This window comes from Aspergillus pseudoviridinutans, assembly GCF_018340605.1.
Source record: "Aspergillus pseudoviridinutans IFM 55266 DNA, scaffold_2, whole genome shotgun sequence".
NCBI lineage: Eukaryota > Fungi > Ascomycota > Eurotiomycetes > Eurotiales > Aspergillaceae > Aspergillus > Aspergillus pseudoviridinutans.
This window is the reverse complement of record NW_025091282.1, coordinates 1,607,802-1,633,912: the sequence shown is the minus strand read 5'-3', so window position 1 is coordinate 1,633,912 and position 26,111 is coordinate 1,607,802. Positions and strand designations below refer to the sequence as shown.

Sequence of the window (26,111 nt, the reverse complement as noted above, 5' to 3'; positions counted from 1 at the left end):
TTGTGAAAAACCACTTCGCTTCCAGTCATGTCGTACTCTAAGCAAGGCGCCATTTCATGAGATCATACTCCAGCAAACACCCAAAAATGACAAGCTCAATGATCAAGTTGCTGGCACTGATGTCCCAGGAAAAAGAATATTCCAACGGATAATATTCACAATCGAAATAGAGGCAAAGTCACGTTCATGTCCATGTCGCCCGGCTCATGGCCAGGAATGTGGGCACTCGCAGATCTCCCCAGCGAAGCAAGGAGGAGGAGCCTTGGCACAGTAGACAAAGCTGGATGTGACTAGCAACACGAAGGAAAAGTGAATGCAAGAAGGTCTGTTCAAAATGAAGAGAGATTTTGTACGAATGGCTGACAACTTCCAAAAAGTCATCCCCTTCCTCGATTGCAATTTGCGGTTAACTTTCCCCCCACACACGTAAATCGAACAGTATCCCATACATCAAACAACCACTTATGATCTTAGTTCCCTGGAGATGGTTCCATTTGAAGCTTAAACCCCCACGGGCCGGGTCAGAGTGACTGCTTTTGTTAAACGCTAATGGAGGAATTGAATGTCATGCAGGGTCTGGCAACTTTCATCACAGTCGAGGCTAGGAGATCCACGGAATTGGCAGTTTACGCCGAGTAGAAGGCGTGTCCAAGCGGAGCGAGGACGTTGTCACCATATTCACCCGCATAGTTGCCTATGTACATGTCAGAACCGACATACTCCAAGGGATAAAGATTGACGACGCTTACCGGGAGGGTAGTAGTTGCAGACAGTGAAGGGCGATGGCTGACTCGAGTCCACATTGCCGAGAGAATTGCAAACGACAGTAGCGCAGCCGACGGAGACCGAACCCTTCCAGACGATCTGGGAGAAATGGCCCCACTTCTCAAAGTAAGTCATGTCAGGGTTGGCCTGACCGTAAAGACCATCGTAGTAGCCGAATTCATCGTTGTACATCAGATTGGTGATCATAACCCCAATGTCGTCAGCTGAAACACCGTATCCGATATTCTGACCATAGCCACCACCGCCGATGTTACTAAATGGGGTTAGCAAAAAAGCGCAGTTGTTCATTGGGGCCTTTGCACTCACGTGTCGTGCTGATAGACACATCGGGAGGCAAGCTCATGGGCGCTGGACTCGAGGGTGGTGTTCCAGGTCATGGAGCTGACCGAGTGGTTGCTACGGTGGATGTTGTGGTTGTACAGGACGGCAGACTGATAAGCATTGGTGGTACTACCAGTAGGAGCACTAGCAGCGGGGGCAGTGGTAGAGGTCGAAGTAGCAAGGGTGGTGGGTTGCGCAGCCTCAGGAGCCGATGAGGTCCAAGCAGATGCCCAAGCAGATGTCCAAGCCGATGTCCAAGCCGTGGACCAGGCAGAAGCCCCAGGCAATTCCTCCACAATACCAACCGGAGCGGCACTGACAGTGGTAGAAGGGGTAGGGATAGGGGCGGCGGATGAAGACTCAGTCTCCACGGGAGCAGGGGCAGGAGCAGGGTCGACGCTAGCGACTGTCTGAGTGAGCTGGACAGCCTGGATGGGCGAGTAGGCCGGAGTTGAGGTTGAGGTTGAGGTTGAGGTCGGGGCAGGCTGGTAAGGGAGAGTGATGGTCTCGGTGACGGTGACGATAGTCCAATCAACCACGTAAGACCGCTTGTCGACAGGCTTGGCCAAAGCACCTGCAGCGCAGACAGCGCCGATCAACCACGAGTAACGCATGATTCCGGAGCTGGCTTTTCTAATTCCCGAAAGTATGGAGCGATATTCCAACAGATCAACTGTGTAACCAATTTACTTCTCCAGGAAGTAAATCGACGAGCGGATTGTGGAGAGAGAAGGAGTGCTTGTTAGTAGGCAGATCGACTGCGGACTGATTTGGAGAAAGACGCTGAAAAGATCGGCCCAGTATGTACTGTCTGGTAGACGGAGGTATAAACAAAGGAACGACAGCCGTGATGACACTTTTTCTAAAGGAGTGAAGAAAAAGAGTACGCCACAGGCGGAGGATGAAGAAGAAGAGTTGAGCGTTAAGGGTGAGGACCAAAAGAAGGCAGTGGGAGGGACGAGAGGGAAGAAAGTGGCTGATAATATAGGACGCCTTGGTAGTCCAGCTGTAGTGGCCAGCAGCTTCAGCTAGTGAATATTTAGTGAAGTGCGTCGTAAAGGGGAGACCGGGAAGAGAGGGTAGAAGCAAGAGTGAGAGAGCCTAGCGGGGCGACTCTATCCTCCTCAGTGGGGCCAAGAGATCTGGAATAATCAAAGACAAATTAAATGCGTGATTAGAGGCATTAGAGAGTCAAGACTAATATGGCTCGGAGCGGGGACTCCCAAGGATATAATAGCTTCAGGGGTGGATGGCGGTGGTACTTGATACAAGTGACCATCGCAGCCAGATCCAGAAACTCGATTGATTGTTTGATGTTTCTCTTTCTTTCTTTTGTCTTTTGTTTTTTCTTTCTCTCTAGAACAGCGAAATTACTGAAATAAATGCCGCCATACATGTTTACCCACGATCCGCATACCAAAGAGCGTTGGGCATTGGTCTGTCCCTTGGTAACCTAGCATTCCGCGGCCTCGATGAGTATTTGACAGCCACAACAGAACTTTCTTTGATCTCTCTAGTATTCTTGGATAGGACATTGGACCATGAGCTTGTCCTCTCATTATTCATTAATATTGTCATCTTTGTCGTAGACTGGCTCGTCATGCTCAAAGTGCTGAAATCAAGCAGACAGATGGAGCATTAATTTCCTGACGGTTGCGAGATATTAAACCCCCTGACCATGATTGCACTAAACCATTCTCAGACTGCACGATGCCGCCCGTTTCAGGCACCGCGAGCCCTGGACCAATAATCTCATTGAGTGAAAACCTTTGCGCTTCTGATCTCCGTTCAAAGTTGAACTTTATTATTATCACTTACCTCTCTGATACATGTTACAACTGTGTGTGACCTGCAGTTATGCTGATGATGATGACAACATTATTTGCAGACAAGCTACATTTGGTACTCAGGACTTCTGTAAGACATTTCGGCTCGCGTATCTCTGTAACAGGATAAGGTCTCAGGTCGTCTGACGCAAATCAGGTGAGGACCACCTCGACCAGTATCATGCTCTCCATAGCAAGAATACACGATTGAATTAAATTAACTCTTTGGCAAGATGTCGTGTAATTTCCACTTAATCTCAGTTCCGCCATGTCACTAATGACTCAAAATTAAACAGGATTCATTTTCCTCATTCCGGCCCAACCACTGCGCAGCGACGCAATATACTCCATACAGACGGCATCGGTACTCGCCAGGGGTTGACTGATCACTGACATCTGCGTAGTCAATAATGATCAACCATCAAAACTTGGCACTCTGACCGTCCCCCGTGGACGAAGCCACCGGCGCCACGCTAATGTTTCATCTTCTGGTCCCTCGGAGATTTGGCCCATTTTCCATTACGATATAGAGAGGTACTAGACTAATTACTGAGGCTATCAGGCTACATCACTGATCAATTTTCGACAGAGGATGTTCACTACCCCATAGTCAAGTAATTAATATTCGACGGAAGCAAAGTCCAGAACATTTTGCCATGTTCTTTTCTGCGCTTTGCGGGTCTGGATTGCTGTCATGGCTCGTGACTCGTGTGCACGTCGCATCGTCTGCCTAGGCTGATGGCTTTTCCTAGCCGAGACATGGCGGTAGCAGATGCGAGGCTAGCCATGATCAGGATCCTTTGACTTTACACATTGACATTGACAGCCCACAGATCTGATAACCCCGTTGTACCTTCTGAGTCCTCTGGCAGCTCCCGGTTCCGCGCCTCCGCGTCATTGCCACTGAAATGAGACTGCAGGCGTTAGGTGACATCCCATGTAGCGGCTGCCCCTTGTCCTTTACCGAGTAGTTAATATATTTTGAGATTAAGAAAATCAAACGGACTTGAAAGGCTTACACATGTTTAAAGAGTCCTGAAGTCTTTCGCCGAGGACGACATATGTCTAGGTCCACGCAAAGTTCAAGCCCGATACCATGCCATATTACAATTCACAAAAGCTTAGATAAACAACTATAGGGACGCGTAGATGTAGCAAAAATCTATCATAGGGCGACAGCAATTGTCATTTCCGAGACTTTCATCTACAACAATAGTGTCCAGATTTGCATCCATGAAGGTGATTCATTCTTTTCAAGGAACTTGCATCTACAAGGACCTGCACTCTCAATGATTACGTACGCGCAAGCTTGCGGTGAGCTCATCCCGCACCCAGCATCTGACACGAAATACCACATCCCTGTCCGCGGCGTTTGAAAAGCGATCCGATTGCGATTCCGTCGGGCCAACTAGCTACCTGCAGGGTCGTGGTACGATGCCCTTGACCATGCGCCTGGACCACGACAAAAGCCCTTCGTTTCAGAATGAGCGCTTGCCGAGCAGCTAATATGATACATCTCTTAGCTGTAACTGTCGATCCCTAGTTGTCGGGTCCAGATTCAATTGGTCAAGACGATCTTCCATCTCTTGTTGGAGGTGGAGGATACTCCAATAGCATAGTACTCGGCGTATAAAGCTAAGATATTTTAGATTGAGTGTTGCTGTAACTTCTAGCAAGCCACGGAGTATGGCCCGCATAGAGTACATTTATCCCTTATTCAAAGTCCAAACAAATCAGGAAATCCTTGGAAACACCAAGCAGACCAAGAAAAGCAAAATCCAAAAAAAGCTATCTGCACTTTTAGACGTCAACCATTCTGCATCTGCCGCTCTCGCAGATCATCAGATAATTCTTCGCCGGCTCTGACGGCTTGAGCTCTTTGAATAGTGGGTTTCGAGTCCTGAGCCAGAAAGATTGGTTGCCAACAAAGTCACCAAGATGGGATGGCCTGATGTCGACTAGTGATGTTACCGTAGCCGATGTGACCATCGTCGACCCAGCCTCGCTACGGATCTTTTTGACAATCATATCCCGGACCGACACGGGCTCATCTGGCTTGTTGATAAGCCTACCAGACCCTTCTGAAGTAACGCTGTGAGGAAGTTTTGCAGTACAGAAGACACCCGTTACGCTCCGCGTTGTCGTCTGGAGTCCGACAATGACATCAAGAAGGCCAACAAACAGGAAAGGATGCTGCAGGATCTCCACGGAGAAGGAGTGGCATGTCTGGCGGGCCAGTGTACGGTACTCTTCATCCTCTAACAGTGCCGAGAGACGGAGCAGGTTACGAGCGATAACCCCATTGACGGATGGTGTGGCTGACTCGGTTCCAGTTTTCAGACGAAGAAGAGGACCCGGCATGCCCGGTGTCATGGTGGAAGGTGTGCTGTAGTAACCCGCTGGCGTCGAGCCTACGTAGGCAAGGAAGTTATCGTTGAGATATTCTGCTTGCGTCAGTATAGTTCAAACCAAATGAGCCGCGATCATGGAACATACTCTGCAGCTGCTCCGCGAGTTGTAGATAACTGTCGTCGTAAGTAGCTTCATACATATCCAACAGACCGTGGATGAGATATGCGTAGTCGTCTGCAAAGCCAGGGGTTTCTCCCCTGCTACCATCGCGATAGATACGCCAGAGCTGGCCCGTCGCCTTCTCAAACAAGTTCTCCTTGATGAAGTTGATCGCTCGTGCTGCTGCCTCGCGGCACTGCACAGCTTTTGAGCTTTCGATCTCTTCGAACAAGGAACTGCATTTGGCGAGCGCGCCGATGGCAAGCCCGTTCCAAGCCACAATAACCTTGTCATCCAAATCAGGACGCACCCGGGTCGTCTCACGGTATTCACGTAGTTTCTGTTTTGCTGACTTGATGATCTTCACGACCTCCTCCTCGCTCAACCCAAATTCTCTTGCGAGCTTGCTCGGAGTGACCTTGATGGAAAGCACGTTTTGATTCATGAATTCATCGTGCGGATCGTGTTCGGGGGCAACGTTACCATCAGGAAGCACACCCCAATGTCGAGCACAAACACCAGCATCTCGTTGGCCGAGAACTTGCGTGAGTTCCTTCAAAGTCCAGACATAAAAGGCACCTTCGCGCTTTTCCGTGTCGTTAGGCGTTGGCAGACTATCTGCGTCCTCAGATGAGTGAAAAGCACCCACAGGCGACTGAATTGGGGCGGTGGTGAGATATGTGGCAAGGTCATATACAGCACCCAAGAGTTCAGGATTATGTGTGATTTTGAACGCGTCGACGTATACATCGAGAAGCTGAGCTTGGTCGTAAAGCATCTTTTCAAAATGGGGTAGACTCCAATCCGAGGTCACGCTGTATCGCGCGAAACCATGGCCGATGTGATCCCTGATTCCTCCGCGCGCCATACTAATGAGAGTGCTCACTGCCATGGCAGCTGCCTTGTCACACTCCTCTTGTCCTACAATATCCGACACGGCGCTTGGGTATGTCTTCAGGCGCAGGAGGAAGCTTAAGTTGGCAGGCGTGGGAAATTTGGGCGCCCGCGAAAAGCCTCCGTTTACAGTGTCATATCGCGAGGCGAAATGCTGATATGCCTCCTCCAGAAGCTCGATGTCCAGATCCTCATCCGCCTGCCGATCGCCTTGTTGGGAATGTGTTCCTTCCTCGGCGAACTCCCTCAGCTGTCGCGTGATCTCTTTAGCACTATCGAGGCATCGTTGCTGCTGAGTCTTCCACACATCTCGCAGTTTCTCCAGGATATCCACAAATCCAACTGTGTCCTGTCTGGAGAGTGTTGATGAGTTCGGGCCAGGCCAATAGGTGCCACCAAATACAGGCTCAAGATTTGGCGTCAGAAATACACTCAAAGGCCAGCCACCAGAGCCGGTCGTAGCTTGGACGTAATTCATATAAACGTCGTCGATATCAGGTCTCTCTTCTCTGTCGACTTTGATCGGAATGAAGGATTCGTTCAGCAACGACGCTACTTCTTGCGACATGAACGATTCCTTTTCCATGACATGGCACCCTGGATCACATTATTTCTTAGCATTACCACCTCTACAACGCCCATACAAGGGGAAACGAACAGTGACACGCTGAATAACCGATGCTCAAAAAGATGAGTCGGTTATACCGTCTGGCTAATGCGATGGCCTCTGCGTCCCATAATTGCCAAGCGACCGGATTGTTCATGTGAGCTCTGACCTAATGAAGAGATTAGAATCGGCAACTTGAATTGTTTGCAATGTGGTGAGTCTCACGTAAGGCGACCTGCTGTCCCGCAGCCTATTGACAAGCTTCGGCTCATGGTCCGCACTGCCCAGGTGTGTCTGAGGATGCATGGCTGCTGTTGTCGCCATCTTGCATAATCTGGAGGCGATTGTGTAGCGAGCTGTCGTCAACAAGTTGGATATTTGTCGTACAAGAATACGACGAAGGGAGGGGCTGTCCACTGATAAGATACGGCGACGAATCGGCTCAAGCCACTGGTCAGACTATCGGAGAACTGACAAAGCGACAAGGATTCGTTGGACTGCAAAAACTACACGAAGGTAGCAATCAGAATGTACCTCTAGTGAATAAGAGTTGGCCTCTAGGGGAGGAGAGTATGTGCTACGGGCGTTAGTCTGTCCCGCATCCGGGAGATCATCGCCGGAGTGCGTCATTTATGCATCAAGCTATCACGTGACATCCCGGCACTCGATGTCGATCGACGGAGTTGATTACTGTCGCTAGCAAGTAGATTGGGAATAATAAGTAGATAGCTGGCATTATGTACTTTAACGTGACCCTTTCAATGACGCTTTGGGTATATGACAACGATATTTATTGCCCCCAACACTGTTAATCCTCATTCATCAGCTCCGCCAATTCCCGCTCTTCTTCCTCGGTTAGCATCGATTCGGGGTTTTGCTCCGGTTCCTCCTCCTCAGCCTTGGCTTTCTTGGCCTTTTCCACTGCCGTTCGTAAGTCGTCAGGTCGCAAGGACCATTGGCGAATAGTAGCATCAATGCTGACGCTCACGACGGTAGACCCTACGAGGACCAGCCCCGTAACCTCTTCAAAGTGTCCGGAAAATGTATGATACAGTTGACCTGTCTGTGAATCATAGAGAGGTTAGTGATAGAAGACAGGTCGCTCTTCAATGCAATAGACATCGACTGACCGAGCGATTCCATAATCGAACTTCCTCGTCCCGGCATGCGGTAATGACCCAACCGCCTTGCTCGTAGACTACAACATCCCGAACAAAATCGGGATGACTCAGCGTCAGGTTCGCTTTCCAACCATCCTCCCTGACGAGACACTTGGTTGTCTTATCGGCCGAAGCCGTCCATAGATCTCCGTCGCTGTCGAAGAACAACTTGTAGACGCTTGTGTCATGCGCCAAAAGAGGATCCATGGCGGTGAGATCTTGAGTACCGGAGGTAATGTCAAACCAACGAATTTCTCGATCACTGCCAGCACTAAATACAACAAGCGACTTGCTCTCCGGGTCGAGGGAAGCCGGATCCATAGTCAAGTCCTGGACACCCTTGGCGTGGCCCTTGAGCGTATGGAGTCGCTTTCCGCTGGCGATGTCGAAAACTAAGATTTGCGCATCGGCGCCTCCTGAAATCAGAAGATCTTGCCCACGTAGGCTTGAGCTGATGACCGATCTTACGAAGTCGGTGTGGCCTTCATATCGGTGTTGTGTCTGACCTGAGGCCACATCCCAGCTCCAAATGGTCTTATCCCAGCAACCGGCAAACAACAGCTTGCCATCGGGACTAAAGCAGATGCTTGTCACTGGGGCAGTCGGGCCCTTGAAAACGGCAGCAGTCTCACCTGTCTGCAACAATAGCAAGGGAAGTGAAAGATTGATTTAGTTACGAGCACCAGTGTGGCATCCAGCGAAAAGGATACCATGCACCTACTTCTAATATGATCTTCCGGACAATCCCAGTACTCTGCGCAACAAACACAGCACCTGGGTTCACAGGATCTGCTGCAATAGCCAATATCTTACTCTGCAACTTGATGGGGCTCCCGTTTGTGTTCCGGGATTTAGCGTCTTTTCGCTTCTGCTCTTCCAAGGCAGCCCTGCAAAATTAGGAGGCACAAATTAGTTAGTGAGAGGGAGCAACACAGAGCAACCCGGTAGTAATCATCACGAACGAGGTTTGAAAGAAGTCATCCCGATGCGTAGAATGCGACATGATGGATATAAATGGTAGCCAGATATTAAAATTTATTCAACGAATTATAAGTATTTTCTCGTCCAGTGTAGCCGAAGGTAACATTGGCGGTGGGACTGGAACCTGAGAATACAGCAGAAAGGAGCAAAAGAGACGAGGACCTGCTCACTAAGCTCCTATGGTTCGCCGTAGTTCAGAGCTTTCCCACCACAAAAACACGGTAGCCGGTCTCAACCCTCTTCCCTTCTCCTCTCTTTTCTCTCGCTTCGCTCGCTTACTTTCCGTCTCTTTCTCGCAGCTATAAATTCTGATCGAATTTCTTCTCTTTTCCTCTCTCCTCTTCCCTCTCTTCCCTCCGTCTCCTTTTCTGGCGCGGTTGTCCGCGCAAACCCTGTCCAGCATGGATATGAACCATCTCATAGGGTCAGTCTTTTATGCCTACACTGGTCTGAACCGGGGTTTGTGCGGCTTGTAGACTGGAGTTAACACCTAGCAGTCAGCGTTTCAACCTGATCTCCAAGAGTGACATTCGGTATGATGACCCTCTATTTGAACCGACTCGCTTGCTTGGCCATTGACTAACTTGCTTATCCCTAGTTACGTTGGTACTTTACATGAGATCAACCCTGAGGCCTCGACAATAGCCCTTGAAAATGTCGTCTCTTTTGGCACAGAAGGCAGACGAGGAAATCCGGCTGAGGAGATTCCTCCGTCTGCCAGTGTCTATGAATACATTGTCTTCCGTGGGAGTGATGTAAAGGACATTAGCGTAGCCGAGGAGAAGAAGGAAAATGCTCAGCCTGAACCTCCTCAGGTGCCCGACGACCCTGCTATCCTAGGGGTAAGTTCAACCGGACCTTGATTTGATTTCTTTCCCCTTCCCTTTATACCATGGGACCCCATGCGTGCAAGTCGCTCGACTTGACACGGTCGGGTTGGTTGATCAGGTGATGAAATATTTCGGATGTAAACTCACAGACCTGTTCTGAATGCGCAAAACCGTGTAGAGATTTCCGTTGCCTTCCTTCTGATGATCAACAAAAACCATGCAATTTGTTCTTTCTTTGTTACAGACATGACTGTTGCAGCTTGGGCAATTTGCTGACTTGAATGAAACAGAGCATGTCTCGCCCAGGACCCGCCCCTCAAGGACCTTCTCAATCTCAACCACCACAGCAGTCTCAGGTTCCTCGTCCCAACCCACCCCCTGGATATCCTCAGCAGCCACAATTCCCAGGTTTCTACCCACCATATGGACAACGCTTCGGCGCTCCTGGCTTCCCACCTGGACCTGGATTTCCGAACATGCCGTATGGTGCTCCACCGGGATGGTACCCTCCTCCTGGTCAGGGATTCCCTCCGGGACCAGGACAATTTCCTCCTCAGATGCCTATTACTGCCCCTGGACCACACCAAACTCCCCCTCCCCAGAATCGAGCTGGAGCTCCGGGCGCGGGTCCTGTAAATGTACCCAAGCCCACTTCGGAGCTTCCGGTTGGTGACCGGCAGACGAGTAAGCCCACTAGCCGGAATGCCACACCTGCCCCTGCTCCATCTGCACAGAATCCTCCTCCACCCCCCGTCGAGTCTAAGCCTTCCGTAACAGAAGCCGTAAAGGCCTCTACTTCTCAAAGTGCGCAAGCAGCTGCTCTTGGAGCTGGTCCTGGAACACCATCCAAGGTACCTCCCACTGGGCCTAAGGGCGGTCGTGTTCAGCCAGCGATTCCTGTCACCAACCTACCTAAGCCGCCTATTCCGGCTGTAGCCAATCCTCCTCTTGCTAGTGTTCCAGGAAATAATGTGTCACAAGGACCTGCGTTGTCCGCTATCACGGAGGCTACTCGTGCTGCAACTGCTGCGGTTGCTGCCGCCATGGCCAAGCTGCCACAGCCTACTGCTCAGAAACCATCCGCGCAGGATGCAGTTGTTGACGCGGTGACCAAGCAGATCGGTGAATTGAAGACTCACGAAGGCGGCCGTCCTCCACGCGGTGGACATCGCGGTGGACGTAGTGGTCATCGCGGTCATTACCAGGGACCAGCCAAGAAAGTTGAAGTCCCCGACACTGACTATGATTTTGAAAGTGCCAATGCCAAGTTCAACAAGCAGGATCTGGTCAAGGAGGCCATTGCCACCGGCTCTCCTGTGCACGAGGCCGAACCACACGTCGAGAACGGCGAGGTCGAAGCTGTTGATACCACCCATCATGCCCCGTCCACCAATGTGTCTGCTTACAACAGGTCTGCCTCATTCTTCGACAACATCTCCAGCGAGGCTCGTGACCGCGAGGAACGCAGCGGAGGTCGACCTGGTGGTCGTGAGTGGCGCGGCGAAGAAGAGAAGCGGAACATTGAGACCTTCGGCCAGGGTAGCGTTGATGGCTATCGCGGTCATTACAGGGGCCGTGGCAGAGGCAGAGGCTACGGTGGCCGGGGTCGTGGTGGTTATGGCCGTGGCTACAACACTCGAGGCCGCGGTAACTATCGGGGACGCAGCAACTCACAGTCTACCGGCGTGCCAGCACCGATCTAGTCACCGTCTCATTCTTTTGAGATTCCTTGATGCAGTTCGATTAGCGATTTTACTCACCGACTTCTGTTGTTTTTGATGAATCTCGGCGTCTGGATGGTCGCATCCTACGAAATACTCGATATCAATCAAGCTCTAATGTTGCGATTGGGATTAGTACGAATCACGGCGGGCTTGGTGAGCGTTGTACTGTTTTGATATGGTTTCTGTTCACGGCGTTTATCTATTTTTACCACTTGCATGGCCTTGGTGACCGCACAGACGGTGATGATGAACAGTTTATTTTCCCCTTTACGTGTCAGGACATGTAGCCTGCTCTCGTCCTGGATCTGGCTGATGTGATCATGCCCTGCCTATTGAAGGCTTATCTCTCACGTGGCTGTCGACAGCAGACACACCTGACTTATGTACCATATTCGAGAAGATATCATCCTGAATGAAAATCAAAAAAAGGGCCGTCGAGCCTACCCCACTATGCCTTGTCCTACAGCTTGTAATATCCATTTACTCACTCAGATAGGTCGTCCATGACTGAGGGGTCGGCCGAAGATACAGTACTTATCCTCGGCTCAGGACGTGCGGAGATCCGCCACATTTACCTGTTGTTTGCAGATCCACTTTCAGCATCTGGATGCTGAACCTTGAAGACACGCTTCACTGGGGGATGTCCGACTCTTCTCCCCTTTTTGCAACTGTTGATTCGTTCTTTCGATAGTCCAAGCAAGGTCGATGCTGGAGTGCCTAGTATGGACTGGATGATCGTCCCTTCAACTCCGCATTTCAGTGTCAATACCCACACTCTGCCCTGTTCACCTCGGCCAAACAGGCTTTCTGCTCTCTCGTTATGGGCGCTTGGACACTGGTAGATCAAACTATTGCGGTGGTCCCCCGCACTATGGATGATGGTCGATATAAGGAGTGGAGAAAGAATGGGAGTTCGCCCTTCGTCACTCCTACCGTCCCACCACTACAGCCAAAAGCCCATGCCTCAATCAAGCAAGACAGTCGATGAGCATTATCTACCTTCCCGTTTGCAAAACCACTAAATACCGAGGGTCATCTCGGTTCCAGTTCTCTTCTTATCCACAATTGCCTCAATGAACTAGGACCGCCACCGACGCTGTAGCACAAGACTCGCTCGTCTCGCGTACTATATAAACAAGGACTCCTTGTCACCATGGTCGCCTCGGATCGACTCAAGCAAGTCGCCCACACTTTGTCCTCAAATCCCATCTCTGCCTCGGTGTTGCCGGATACAATGTCTTCTCAAGTGCAAGTGCCTGACCGGCTCCCCTGGGATCCTACTTGCACGCGGTTTCCTTCTCGCAAGGAGTTGCCCCCTCTCACCGGCGCGCCGGAAGGCGCGGCTTGGGTGTGGGGTGAAGATGATTCGGTGAGTTCCCCCCTTCGGAGAAGTTATAGTCAGATGCTGATGTGATGTGCATAGCTTGGGAGACTGAATCTGCTTACTCCGGGGCGGGTGAAGGCTGCCGCGGCGGATATTCAGACCGGGGAAATGGTTCGGCTTGAGTGAGAGACGTCATGCCGTAGATGTTTGTGTGAGATAACTGATGGAAGGTAGTCTTCCGTTGAATGTTCCCGAGACTCCGGCTTTTGGACGGGAGGCTTTTCAGCATAAAATCAAGTTACTGGTCGAGGGTGTGGCGTACGATGATACGTATACGTTGAACACACAGAGTGGTACGCAATGGGATGGATTCCGACACGTAAGGCTGCAAGCAGGTCTCTGCTGTGTCTGAGGTGTAGTGTTAACAGATCACAGTTTTCACATATCGATTCTCAAACCTTTTACAATGGTGTATGTATCTATTGCACCCCATACCCTCCACCAGTCACGTTAATGAGATACAGACCAAACCCTCTGACATCGTCGGCGAAAACGCGAACCTCCGCTGCAGCATCCACCACTGGGCTGTCCATGGTATTGCCGGCCGCGGCATCCTGCTCGACTATCGCCATTATGCGAATATCCACAACATTGACTATGACCCATATACGGCGCACCCCATCTCCTTCGACGACCTCAAAGCCTGCGCCGTGTACCAGGGCATCGATCTCCGTCCGGAGTCTCAAGGCGGCGACATCAAAGTAGGCGACATCCTCATGGTCCGCTCCGGGTTCGTAGAACGATATAACCAGCTGACTCCAGCGGAGCGCACGGCGGCCGCCGAGCGCGCACACGATGATCTTAAGTGGGCGGGTTTAAAGCAAGAAGAGGCGGTACTAAACTGGCTTCATGATTGTTACTTTGCGGCAGTTGTAGGAGACTCGCCCACGTTCGAATGCTGGCCACCGATTGACGGGAATTACATGCATCAGAACATTCTCGCATTGTGGGGGATGCCACTGGGCGAGATGTGGGATTTGGAGAAGTTGGCGGTTAAATGCCGGGAAAGGAAGAAGTGGACTTTCTTCGTGACGAGCGCTCCGGCCAATGTTGCTGGTATGTGTTGCTACCACCGATGTGGTGTTGAGCGATCGCTAACTGTGGTTTAGGAGGTGTTGGATCTCATGCAAACGCGACGGCTATTCTGTAGACCAAGCTGCGTGTATGAACTATCCTTTGTATCAGCGACTCGATTAGCAATATCTCTATGGTTGAATCACTCCCTCTGCTTGAAGAGGCATTTATATAGGTGCAGTTCTAGGCAAAATCCGACGAGGTGTACATCGGACAGGGCAGATCGCCTTGGACACTGTTTATAAGGATTACCATCCCTTCTACAATGCGCTATCGTCTGTCTAGACTGAACGATTGTATACCTCTTGAACTCTGCCGAAGACCGGTACATCTACTGCAGGAGACGAGCACAACAACCAGAGCAATCAGGACTCAAACAGCCAATCTCATCAATCCATATATTTAAATATATTAATAATGCACAGCGATGATATCAGGATCTCAGACATCATCGATCACACGCCCTCGGAGCGGATGCGGGGGCGAGTCGCGTGGCGGATACAAAAAGTGTGCGGATCGAGCCACGGTTCACAGAAAAGAGCTTATCCTCCAGATAGAAAGAACCTCACATCAATCAGACTCGAAGATATCATCAGCTGAACGCGGATAGAAACGGCGATCCTGATTCTATTCTGATCTACAAACCCGCTGCGGATAGTGCACTGGTCTGCGGCCCGCACACAGTACTGCGGTTGGCGGCCGCCATGATGAATGGATGAAGTATAAGACCTCGTATCAAGGTCACCAGATCCTTAGAACGAATCTTCAAACTCGCAATAAAGAATAATCAACATGCGACTGCAACACCCAAACACAGACTCGGCAAGCAACATACGGTCTACCGCCACAGGCTGGAGGCGACTCAGCGTTGGCGTCGTGGGTGGCGGCATCGGCGGCCTTGCAGCATCCATTGCGCTGCGTCGCGCAGGCCACGAGGTAACCATCTATGAGCGCCATGATTTCGCCGGGGAAGTGGGAGCCTCGATCTCGTGCGCGGCGAACGGCACGCGCTGGCTGCACGAGTGGAAGGTGGATATCGCCAAGGGGGATCCAGTTGTGCTGCGCAAGCTGATCAACCGCGACTGGAAGACGGGGGAGCCCGTCAGCGTGTATGACCTGGATGGGTATGAGGAGCGATGGGGTTACATATACTACATGTTCCATCGGCAGTACATGCATGCTATGTTGAAAGACTGCGCGATGCAAGAGGAGGGAGAGGGGACGCCGGTGAAGTTGCTAGTGAACCATCAGGTAGGACTCTCGACCACCGTATTAACATGGTACTAAGGGAAGCAGTGCAAAGACATCAACCTCGAGACCGGGGTGATCACCTTCGCCAACGGCAAAACCGCCCAGCACGACCTCATCGTCGGCGCGGACGGCATCGGCTCCGCCGTGCGTAGCATCATCGGTCTCAAGCCGGAGAAGAAACCCGCCGACTCGAGCTGTCTGCACGCCAACGTGCGCACCGAGGACGCCGTCCGCCTCGGGCTAGTCGATTACTCACAGCACAGCGCGCTGGAGTACTGGGGCGGCCAGGACAACAGCTGGGACAAGATCGTGCTGTCGCCCTGCAACGGCGGCAGCCTGCTCTCGTACTACTGTTTCTTCCCGCGGGAGAAGGGCGATTTCACGAACCACACTTGGGGCGGCACGGACCGGCCGGTTGAGGAGCTGCTCGCGCCGTACCCCGAGCTGGACAAGCAGGTTCGGGCGCATCTGGCMATCGGGCTGGAGATCCGGCCGTGGCGGCTGTGGGTGCATCAGCCGTACCCGTATCTGGTCCGTAATATGGTGTGTCTGTTGGGCGATGCTGGTCATCCGGTACGTTGTCCCCGTTTCAAGTCAGGATGCTCTCAGCTGATAGGCTGTAGATGATGCCGCACCAGAGCCAGGGTGCCTGCATGGCTATCGAGGACGCCGCTGCGCTGGGTATCCTTTTCAGACCGGACTATTTTGACGGCAATGTCGCGGAGGCTCTGCAGGCATACCAGGAGATCCGACTACCGCGTGTTACTAAGGTGCAAGCGGCGTCGGCCAAGGCAGCATCCAATATCAACGAGCGGATTGGTAGGCACCTCCGGGGTTTACAGGTGAGGTCGATGCTAACGTCCACAGGCTTCTCAAGCAATACCAATATGCCAAAGTACAAGGTCGCCAGCGAGAAGGACAAGCTGACCATCGAGGAGATGAATGGGTGAGTCGTGACTGTTAATAGATTGCCTGCACACTGTCTAACCTGCGACTCAGATACGACATGTACAAGGATGTCGAGGAGGTTCTCGCCAAACGCCGGGGACAGCCGTTTCCGCAGCAGTATATCCGTGGGCTTCCCATCGGGTTGAAGTTATCGAATGGCACTGTCGTTGGCCAGCAGCCGCCTGCTCAGATGAAACTTTGACCTTTCTCGTGTGTTATATGATATACCCTTTACCCGATCGAAGCAGGCTTCTTGTATTTTGTATTGTACACAATGGTGACTATCTTTTTATGAATCTTGTGAATAGCTTGAGCTAGGACAACGCCTCTTTAAGCGATTCATATTGTACAGTCTACAGTAAGAGGCTGTGGTTGGATCCAATGGAGCTCTATCCAAGGCATATGACTCGTTTATGGTCAAATGTCTAGTCGATCTGCGTTCAACTCGAATTAGCATGAGGTAAGAACCACAGATCGAAGGTCGTAGGGTAGTCTGTACTTACCTGCCTTGTCTGCTAAGCTTTATGAATGTGGTGATCTGACAAGGGGAAGAATAGCAGCCGATAAAAGATAATCAGAGAGAGTGTAGAATTCACTGGCTAGGGGTACAGGTGTAGCATCCACTGCAGAACAGTCTACTTTTAATAGATTCATATCCTAGTTAAACTCATCAGGATACTTGAATACACGATTAAACGCCGCATCACGTCCCACGCCATATTKGATATGATTGATAACATCCTTTGGGGTGAGTGGTTGTGCCTTCTTCAAATTCCGCAGGTAAGCCTCCTTGTTATGACGCAGTATTTTCAGTGTACGATCTCGAGCCCAAAAGGTCTCGCTACTCCTCCGTAATTTCTCAATCTCGAGGCACAGGTGTCGCCAGTCAAGATCTTCATGTCGGATCTCGTCCAGCTCGAGGAGATGAGGAGCAGCTCGACCGCGCCAATAGCTGTCCATCGGGGGGCAGTGTACGGCCTGACAGAACCGTCGGACGCTCAGGTAGTCCAACCTGTCGAGAATCAAGCAGAGAATGTCACAAGGCAGATTTAGCCGCGGAATCCTGGACCTCACTCGGGAAGACCGGCGCAGAGCCGGAGCAGGTTCTGCCCGTCGTCGCCTGCATTCTTCGATCAGCCTCCCGATGACCGGGATCCGAAAGGGATCTACGGTGGAAACAGGTCAGAGTCAGTCATCGTTTCTATCGATCGATTGATTTGGTCCCGGGGATGCCGGCTGCCCGTACCCTGTGCACGTCGCTTCTTCTTCCATGAATCCCAAACCAGAAACTCCTCGGTGTGGAGTTCCGTCATCCTCTTTAATGAGGCAGCAAGGATGGAATGGAGATGATTCTCCACGTCAGCATCAACAAATCTCAGGGTCAATGACCAACATGAAGCATGAACCGCAAAGGCGAATTCACGCCAGTCCACCGGCTTAGCCAATGAGCTGGACCACAAAGCGACATTCTGAACGTGGTACCTGACGAGACCGGATGGGTCTCGGTTGGTTAAGCCAATGCATGCTTGGTTCCTGTCGATTGGAGCCTTAAAGTAGGTCTCTATGGGATCTGCAAGATGTGCAATACCAGATAGTCGGTACGCCTGGCTCGATCGATCAAAATAGACTGTTTGAGATGATCAGCTCAACTCAATTGATTGAACTGCAGAAAGGAAACCAACTTAGACGATAAGTACCCACCCACTCTTCCTTCTCCCGGAAGCGATACGTCCTTTCCAACTCGTCTGCATCGAGCCAAAGCAGCTGGGCTCCCTGGCCCGACTCCTTCAAATCCCTGTAATGACCACAAATCGATTGACAGAAGCCAAAGCCGGCTTCAATGCCACATACAACACAGCCAGTGTAAAATCGGCAACCCATTGAGACTATTCGGTTTGAAACTTGGAGAACTCGAAGGAAAAAGTCTGATAATATCTGAATATTGATGTCATGGTGACAATGGTAAGCAATCGCGTTCCTCTGGTTCTACAACGTCGGATTCAGTTTGAGAACCAAAGGAAAGAATATAACCATCCTATTCGATATGGACACTATCTCTAGAGAGAAACCATCTAAGTAAGTAGCCTTCACATGTTCACATTCAAAGCCACTGATGTCGGTAACTACGAAGGTACGGTGCCTTATGAAGATTGCTTGAAGCTTGATTTGTGTCTATCTAACGGGTCCTTGCTAGAAGTAGGCCTTTTCAGCCACGGTTGCAACCACAAATCAACTACCGCCCAGCGAGGCGCTCCTCCCTGATGTCCATGAGGCGCTCATGAATGGTGGCAGAATAGCCCAATATGTCATACCTGCCGGCGTAGAGCACCGGGACAGATTCGGCCGCGTCCCACTTGTAGAATTCGACATATCTGCCGACGGCAATAATGCCGTATTGCGGATGGCGCCACGGGTGCTGTGCCACCATGTGTTTCATATATCGTTCCAGATGATCAAAGCCCTCCGCCCAGGTGGCCTTGTCATTCTCTCTTGCAGTGCGCTTGCACTGCGTCACAAGGAATGGTGTCCTCACACGCCTGGGTTGATTTGGCCGAACTACCCACTGGTAGCTACTCATATCGACATAGCCCCTTCTACTTTGTCCTTGCTTCTATGGACAAAGCCATCCCTTTGGTTGAAGTAATGGTTGAGGAGGAGGTTCCAGACGCCAGTTACGGCGCCCTCGTAGTCTTGGACACTCGCGGCCCGGTACTCATCGTGGAAGGTCAAAAGCGTATCATACTTGGATGCCAGGGAAAATCAGCAAGGGCACAGCACACAGTCGATCAAAGAAATGCTTACAGGCTGAATGCTCATGTTGGCTATGATGAGATTGGCAACCTTATGAAAGCAGTAAATCCCTGTTCCCCGATTAGCTGTCTGTCGATATACAAGAGATCTGTGAGCTTACTTGTATGAGGATGATGATAGAGGACGATAGCCTGGTAAGTTTCTTAGAGATCTACTAATGAAAGCTGTCGTTGACGGAGAGCAACGTATTTATACCAAATGACTGACAAGTCGTTCCTATTGAAGCAGGATGTGTCCAGTCCACAGATTGCTTGCTATACATGTTAACAAGCAATGTCATTGTGATCCCTGACAATGAGCTATAAGGCATATACGCTCATCAATAATGCATCCAGGCTTGCAATGTGGAACTCTATACAAGCCAGCCATCTATGCTTAGAGATTGAATAAGGGCTATTGTCTAGAATGTCATTTCATTGTAAGTACAGAGTAGTGGCAGCGCTGGGCTGAAGCAGGAATGGCTATTCTTTGTATATATACTGGAGAGTTTGCAATGAATTGCGAGTATGAGACAAATTATTCAAGACAATGTCTGAATACCAAGAGGCTGTATGTCTTTAGTATGCACTAATCTGTAAGGACTMGACAATCATCAATCATATCCATCTGTCAAGGTGAAGCAGTGGTCCTATGCACAATAGGGTCTGTCTTTACTAGGAAAGTTCTTTGCAACAATGAATAATGCCCAGGTGTGGCTTGCTTTAAGATACACACTGCCAGGCAGCTGTCATTGTTTCCCCATTGCCATTACATTATGAATTGGAGGTGTTAACTGACTCAATTAGCTAACCCTACCCGCGTGGTAGAATTATATTCTAAATAATCTTTAGGTATTCTAGGATGAACCCTGAATCAAAGTATGCCTCTATACCATGGGCTAGGTAAGTCAATAGATGTGATACAATGTCATGTCAAGAGCAGCCTGTAGCAGTTGATATTGTATGATAAATATTCCAACCAGCTTTATAGTGGAACACATATAGTTGAGATGCTGGCTGCCTTCTTCAATAATCAACAATATTACTACACACTTCAGTTTGTGTAAGTACTCTTATGGTGCCAAAACGACAGCTTTCCTTAATGTCTTCACTTTACTATTTTCTGAATTTCGCTCCGTCCGGGCCATTGGATGCTGCAGGAGACAACTAGAGAACTAGATACTCTCCTCAAGATCTCAGCACGATGAATAGCGAGAGAAGTATACTAAGCTCATGAATGATGCCATACTGATTGCACGTGTATTCAGTGGGGGAGGCGGAGGTGGCATAGACTGGACAGCTGCATAGTTGCCACGGCTGGCATGATTATACGTATTGCCTCTCCTTCTAGTAATGCGCTCTCTCATGCGACGGCTGGCGTTCAACCGTCTCCTCCAGCGGCGCMAATCTGGTCTATTGTTTGTGATTTCCGATGGCGTCGAGATTCTCTCCGTTTCGTTCGGAAGTTGCAGCATCATCGACACGTGGCCCATGAACATCAAACTCTTCCTTAAAGGGCATCTGATCAGGGGATGACCTCTCTGCAAGCAGAGTTGTAGGATTAGAATTAGTAGTGTATATAGCCAATGAAAGTCATACTTACAGACTTAAGGCTCATGTCTGGTGCGGTCATTGTATCCTGATCTGTAATGAGTGTGATTCTGATTCATCGTTAACAATTTCAATATGCAAGAAGCATGAGACCTGACCTCGTTTTGGACGCCAGACAGGACGTCATCAATGATGTTTTTCATTAGATTAACTTATAGTAAGAAGGAAGAAAGAAGGCATTCGTTCTGACTTCTGAGGCCTAGAGACAAGTCATGGAGAGAGAGGGTGTGGGAGAGAAGGAAAAAAAGAAACAAGAAGAGATACATACTGGGTAGCTTTAGTCCGGGCCGGTACAGGCTTCGAGATAATAACATTCACTGCCAGTCAGTCTGGGAATTCATAGCATTAGAGGGTTTGACAGTGCTCAGGCTCTGGCCAATGTGCCTATTTTCTTTTAATGTATCAGCTAATGGCCAAAGAGCACCTCACCTGGGAGATTTCAAGACTACGTTGAAATCAGGGCTTGAGCCTGTATTGTCTATAAACAGAGATGAAGAGTACTGCCCCTCGTTCCATGGTAGACAAGCTAAAAGATTGACAAGTCACACGCCTAAGATGAAAGCTTCAAGGGCCTTGCTGATGCTATTTCGATGTCATTCCCAAAAACTTGACGAGTAGTCATCCGAAGCACTATAAATCTGTACCGCAACATGCTCATTCAATTTTCGTCCATCATTCCATCCTACCACACATTATGTCGTCCCAACGCACTGAACTCGGACATTTTGCAAAGCTGCCGCCTGAGCTGCGGCTCTGTATATGGGACTGGCTACTCCCTTATGCAGACACCAAACGCTTTCCTGAAATGGAATGGCCGAGACGAAACACTTCGCTTACTATCCTCCGCACCAGCAAGAGGCTACACGATGAGATATCGCATCATCTGTATTCCAACATTCCTGTCTTATTCACCGTCGATCCGCTCGAATCATCGTGGACTTACTGTAGACTTCCAAAATTCAGACTGAGATTCACCCTTGGCTGTATGGGCCGCGCATTCTATCTCGGCTTGCACAAATTCCCTTTCCATAGGGTACCTGTGCACGTCGACATCCTGCCACCAAAACCCTCAAGTCCTGGTCAACTGATACTACTGTTCGAAAGGCTCCAGGTGTTAGTGGACTTTCTCAGTATGGCAAAGTCTATAAATGCCATGGATATCCACTTTCGTCACTCAACAGACAAGAGAAGAAAATGGCATAAGCATGGGAAACCACTGAGAAGCCTGACATATGCGCCGTGGTTCGAGTACGAATTCATGGACCACCAGATCATCTCCCTACCATTCTGTCGATTACACAATGTCTCATCCAAGACACGGCATTACTCGAAAAAATGGGGCATAGATTGGGCGATTCCCGCACGCGCAGGGGTATGTTTCAGACGCGATGGTGACCGGACCATCGATGAATTTGACGATATCGACCTCTTCTTTTCAAAACTCAGCAATTGCTTCGTTGATCGAGTTGAGAAGGGATTGCCCGGGGAAGCAGCCCGTGCACTGCGGCATCAACTGGAGCAATGGACAAAAGCGGGCATGCAGAAAGAAGCCTTCAAATTTGACATACTATGCTCCCGAAAATGGTACAGAGACCGGCACAGTGTATGCTTGGATTCAGATAATATACCTTTAGAGTCATATCGCTAGCATGACATGGGGAATGAGGCTACACGCCTTGACTTGTGATGGCCGTACCTCCAGGGTATATCTTGATATGGTATAAGTCAATTCGAGCATATATAGCTTTCAGAAGACGCTCCCAAATTCCATGTATCGCGGTCCCTTAGGAAGATACTCCAGCACAGTGTATGTTCGGAGGTCGTCAAAAGGCCTCATATCTAGGTAGTTGGATGATATGCCGCCAGTACTCGGAGCGTCACTCTTTCAAACTTGTGATATTGCGTACAAGCAACTGCACCTCCACGACAGCTCCTTCCTGTCTTGTACAGCAACCAGAGTGATGTGTTTATATGATTGAGGTCAGGCATTGAATTCTCTATTCCTTCCACTTCTCTTTCCTCTCTGTCCATGCACTTTCATTGATCAAGCTTCTAGCTTTAGATCAAGAACAACTTTATACTAAGTATTATACGAACCTCCCTGCGATTTAAATGGGCTTTTGCTCAAGCTTTTTGCTTTGAACAGAGTACGACTTTTATTTTAAGTTTTATACGAACCTGCCTGCGCTGTAAAATGGGCTACTACGGTAGCTCCGAGTACGTATATCAGAGTTATTCATAGTTTGCAATACCTGACTGTCCTTCTACAGCTCTTCCTCTTCCTCTCTCTTCGTACCCTCCGGTCTCGAAGATTATGAATCTGGCGCAGGCTGCTGAGCGACCCTACACTTTGACTCTTGCGCAGACGCGTGCAGTTTTAGAATGGCTCCGCCGAGAGTCACAGGCATCAGCATCTGGTTCGTTGACAAGCACTAAGGGCAGCACAGCTCGACTGGTATTCCTTGTACTCCTTGGGGATTATGCAAGCCGACTGTGGAAGTGCCTTCGGAAAGCATCGATCGCTCTCAAAGACGACCTACCGGATCGTGTAGGCGCATTCCAGAAAATGCTGATCGTCGAAGCCAAGTACGGGGACGGCGAGTACCGCGCCACCCTACTTGCCTGTGTCAATTACTTACGAGAGCATGTAATGGATGTGGACGACAGGATGGCACGTCTGGCAATACAAATCTACACGGAACGAAACGAGGCCTGCCATACAGCTGGAAATATATCGCCGGCGACTTGCAAGCACTGGGCAAACTTAGCGACACGTTTGAGATGCCTCCCAAGTACTGCCAGAAGCCTAAGTGGCAAAACATGAGATTTTGAGCGACTGGTGCATTTCTAGGGGACAGTGCAAGTTGAATCGCACCTACTTCCCAACAAGCTCCTATCCTCGAAGTCTGAAGAGGAGGGTCTACATGCCTTTGATGGCATCCTCGAAGACATAGGAGTGCTGAGATCCAAGGTGGTAATAAGGCAATACAGGCTGTCCAGGAAGCTTTTTTCAGGCAGCCTGCAGCCTCTACAGCAGAAGGAGCGTCGGTATTAAACCGCCTCTTCGGTTCTATATCCTCCTATAGCTGTGCCATCTCTCCACGATTGCAATCCAAATAGTCTCCTGTTAGAATATGATACCGCTACGATTATGGATATGAAACCCTTGCCTGATGAGCACTTCGTCCGGACGCTTTTTGGCCTAGTGGCATCATAATTCAATATCTCCCATAAGCGCGCCGAGAAAGGGCCTATGCAGAATATGAGAGCTTTGCCCTGACTATTTGACGTATTGGAAGACTATAGTCGCCAAGCTATACATGCCTTATAGTACGCCCTACCGAAACATGGCTCATGCCCTAATATAGACGTATCCGCATGGACTCTCATCGACTACATTACCGGTGGTCTTTGCTATGTTTGACTATTGCTATTCTGTGCTCTTCACGCTGCTCTTAATCAATTTATTAAAAATCAATAGGAACATATCCATAGATCGTCTGCCACATGTTGTTAGACGGATCGCGTTCGTTTCGCGAGAAATGCAGAAAGGTTTGGTCAGGGCTTCGGCTCAACTTCGCCATGTCTTCCTCCGTCGTTCCAGGAGGATAACCGTCTCGAGGCCGAAAGACACCGAGGGGTCTAATGCGTGCTTCGCCAGGGACGAGCACTGTTGGTGCCCTAATTTCCATCTCGGTAAGCGTAGGGCATGGGCTTGCGCCAAGATCGAAATCCATGCTGAACGGACTTTGACCTGCGCTTATTGCCGTCCCATACATTTCTTCTAGCATCATGATTCGTTCGCCTATCGTGGCACCCATCTCGCGCTTGTAGAGCCCCTCCACCTGATGCGCTTGACGAAGAAGAGCGAGTGCTGTGCGTCGAATTGTGGGTTCGCGACACCTGGCGCATGTGAACCAAAGCGGGAGACCAACGCTGAGTTCAAAGGTAAATGGTGGTTGGGTGCCATCATGCCGCGCTGAGCCACTTAACACGATGCTAGACTGTTCAACTATAGTTTGGAAGTTTTGTAGATGATCATCAGTGGTGATCCGCGATGGTGATACGCAGACCCCCAGCATGACAAATAACATTTCGTGGTAAGAGAGGAGCAGAGCGCCGGTACTAACTTGCGATGAATCTCTTGTGCAACGAGATTTCATCAAGTTAGTAAATGCAGTGTGCCAGCTCCGTAGCCTAACTGCCAAGGTTCTTCGCTGATCCATCATTTCTTGGGATATACAGCCGGCATGCGATTTTATCAGATACTCTTCGCAAGCTAATTCAAACAGCGGGATCTCTATAGCTAGGATAACGATGGCCTCCCGAGCAGACTTGAGGGAGACAAACTCGTGTGTGGATGCAAGGTCAGTCTCCTGTAATAGACTTCTCCCTAGAACCCCAGCATTGAGAGTGACTGCTCCTAGTCGGACAAAAATCGGGATAACTGTTTCCTTTAATATAGAGGTTTTGGTGGCTGTCATGGCCCTGCAAGCGAGAATGAGCTGCACACCTTGGCCATAGAGGTGGAGAGCTTCCTCCATACCTCCTAAGAGGGCCTCAATGCAGATAAATAAGATGCATGTAATGAGTCCGACAAAGCTGTCTATAGTCCCACGTTCAATTCCCCGGCGAACCGCAGACACTGAGCGCGAGTACCACTCCAACGCGTCTCGTTGGTTTTGATTGAGCAAGCGAGATTGATCCCGGCGCAGAGAGACGAGATCCTGTTCGGGATTGGGATTCTCGAACAGTGAGCTTATGGCGATCATGGCATCCCACACAGCAGGTTCACTCCGGCAAACCTGCGGGACAACCGTGCGCCAGAAATCAACATCCAGTCCACCGCCAATGGACGCTGCAGCGTACTGGAAATAGTAGGCAAAAGCGCGACGCTCTCGCCATACCGTGTTTGAGGATAATGAAAAGGAGTTGTCAAGAATGGATATGGCAGAAGCCGAGGCGAAAAATATGCAGGACACTGTACTTTCATACTCGCACTTGCGACCAGTGCTAGTGCATCGGAGACAACGAGGCTTTTCTTCTCCACACTTGACTCTCCGAACTCTGGAATGCGATTTAATATTTTACACTTTCTGCGAAAAGAAAGGAGGCACCAACTTGCAGGTTTTGCAACCCTGTTTTGATCTCAGGGGTCTGATGGAGCTACCTCTCAAATCGGCTGACAGGCTAACGGACATATTGATGACATTCCAGAACAGACTCCCATCCTAGCCAAGAACCATGCGGGATTTTGTGAGAGGGATAGCTCGCGCTGCAGACAGCTGATCAATGTACTGTACGACAGGAGGTTAGGTGCAAATGACTCCAGCAAAGGAAAGGGGGATAAACATGGAAAGTGATTGGCCAGAACCTTTGATTTAGCGGAACATCATCCAACCGAAGTCATTACA

At 50.0% G+C, this 26,111-nt stretch overlaps 10 protein-coding genes across 10 annotated transcripts; 4 read left to right on the top strand and 6 right to left on the bottom strand.

Annotated features, from left to right (window-relative positions):
• Positions 1–626: 626 nt before the first annotated feature.
• Positions 627–1,721, bottom strand: Asppvi_002629 (uncharacterized protein; the record flags this gene model as incomplete). Its single annotated transcript, XM_043298611.1, has 3 exons — positions 627–694; positions 750–1,039; positions 1,093–1,721. The coding sequence occupies 3 exons, from the start codon at positions 1,719–1,721 to the stop codon at positions 627–629; spliced, it is 987 nt and encodes a 328-aa protein (XP_043154546.1).
• Positions 1,722–4,733: 3,012 nt separating this feature from the next.
• On the bottom strand, positions 4,734–7,269 carry Asppvi_002628 (thioredoxin domain-containing protein; the record flags this gene model as incomplete). The annotated part of the gene is made up of 4 exons (XM_043298610.1): positions 4,734–5,377; positions 5,430–6,935; positions 6,997–7,114; positions 7,171–7,269. The coding sequence occupies 4 exons, from the start codon at positions 7,267–7,269 to the stop codon at positions 4,734–4,736; spliced, it is 2,367 nt and encodes a 788-aa protein (XP_043154545.1).
• A 484-nt stretch (positions 7,270–7,753) lies between these two features.
• Positions 7,754–9,108, bottom strand: Asppvi_002627 (WD40 repeat domain-containing protein; the record flags this gene model as incomplete). The annotated part of the gene is made up of 4 exons (XM_043298609.1): positions 7,754–8,008; positions 8,076–8,741; positions 8,827–8,992; positions 9,068–9,108. The coding sequence occupies 4 exons, from the start codon at positions 9,106–9,108 to the stop codon at positions 7,754–7,756; spliced, it is 1,128 nt and encodes a 375-aa protein (XP_043154544.1).
• A 379-nt stretch (positions 9,109–9,487) lies between these two features.
• Positions 9,488–11,619, top strand: Asppvi_002626 (putative G2/M phase checkpoint control protein Sum2; the record flags this gene model as incomplete). Its single annotated transcript, XM_043298608.1, has 4 exons — positions 9,488–9,510; positions 9,584–9,619; positions 9,685–9,928; positions 10,207–11,619. 4 exons carry the CDS (start codon positions 9,488–9,490, stop codon positions 11,617–11,619), a joined length of 1,716 nt encoding a protein of 571 aa, XP_043154543.1.
• A 1,174-nt stretch (positions 11,620–12,793) lies between these two features.
• Asppvi_002625 (uncharacterized protein) lies at positions 12,794–14,174 on the top strand (the record flags this gene model as incomplete). The annotated part of the gene is made up of 6 exons (XM_043298607.1): positions 12,794–13,009; positions 13,064–13,146; positions 13,199–13,343; positions 13,400–13,435; positions 13,489–14,080; positions 14,134–14,174. The coding sequence occupies 6 exons, from the start codon at positions 12,794–12,796 to the stop codon at positions 14,172–14,174; spliced, it is 1,113 nt and encodes a 370-aa protein (XP_043154542.1).
• Positions 14,175–14,890: 716 nt separating this feature from the next.
• Positions 14,891–16,499, top strand: Asppvi_002624 (FAD-dependent oxidoreductase; the record flags this gene model as incomplete). The annotated part of the gene is made up of 5 exons (XM_043298606.1): positions 14,891–15,349; positions 15,395–15,922; positions 15,973–16,168; positions 16,217–16,295; positions 16,349–16,499. 5 exons carry the CDS (start codon positions 14,891–14,893, stop codon positions 16,497–16,499), a joined length of 1,413 nt encoding a protein of 470 aa, XP_043154541.1.
• An 868-nt stretch (positions 16,500–17,367) lies between these two features.
• Asppvi_002623 (uncharacterized protein) lies at positions 17,368–18,178 on the bottom strand (the record flags this gene model as incomplete). Its single annotated transcript, XM_043298605.1, has 3 exons — positions 17,368–17,417; positions 17,544–17,924; positions 17,980–18,178. The coding sequence occupies 3 exons, from the start codon at positions 18,176–18,178 to the stop codon at positions 17,368–17,370; spliced, it is 630 nt and encodes a 209-aa protein (XP_043154540.1).
• A 352-nt stretch (positions 18,179–18,530) lies between these two features.
• Asppvi_002622 (uncharacterized protein) lies at positions 18,531–18,875 on the bottom strand (the record flags this gene model as incomplete). The annotated part of the gene is made up of 1 exon (XM_043298604.1): positions 18,531–18,875. The coding sequence occupies one exon, from the start codon at positions 18,873–18,875 to the stop codon at positions 18,531–18,533; it is 345 nt and encodes a 114-aa protein (XP_043154539.1).
• A 4,016-nt stretch (positions 18,876–22,891) lies between these two features.
• Positions 22,892–23,521, top strand: Asppvi_002621 (uncharacterized protein; the record flags this gene model as incomplete). Its single annotated transcript, XM_043298603.1, has 2 exons — positions 22,892–22,904; positions 22,968–23,521. 2 exons carry the CDS (start codon positions 22,892–22,894, stop codon positions 23,519–23,521), a joined length of 567 nt encoding a protein of 188 aa, XP_043154538.1.
• A 643-nt stretch (positions 23,522–24,164) lies between these two features.
• Asppvi_002620 (uncharacterized protein) lies at positions 24,165–25,898 on the bottom strand (the record flags this gene model as incomplete). Its single annotated transcript, XM_043298602.1, has 2 exons — positions 24,165–25,764; positions 25,819–25,898. The coding sequence occupies 2 exons, from the start codon at positions 25,896–25,898 to the stop codon at positions 24,165–24,167; spliced, it is 1,680 nt and encodes a 559-aa protein (XP_043154537.1).
• Positions 25,899–26,111: the final 213 nt, after the last annotated feature.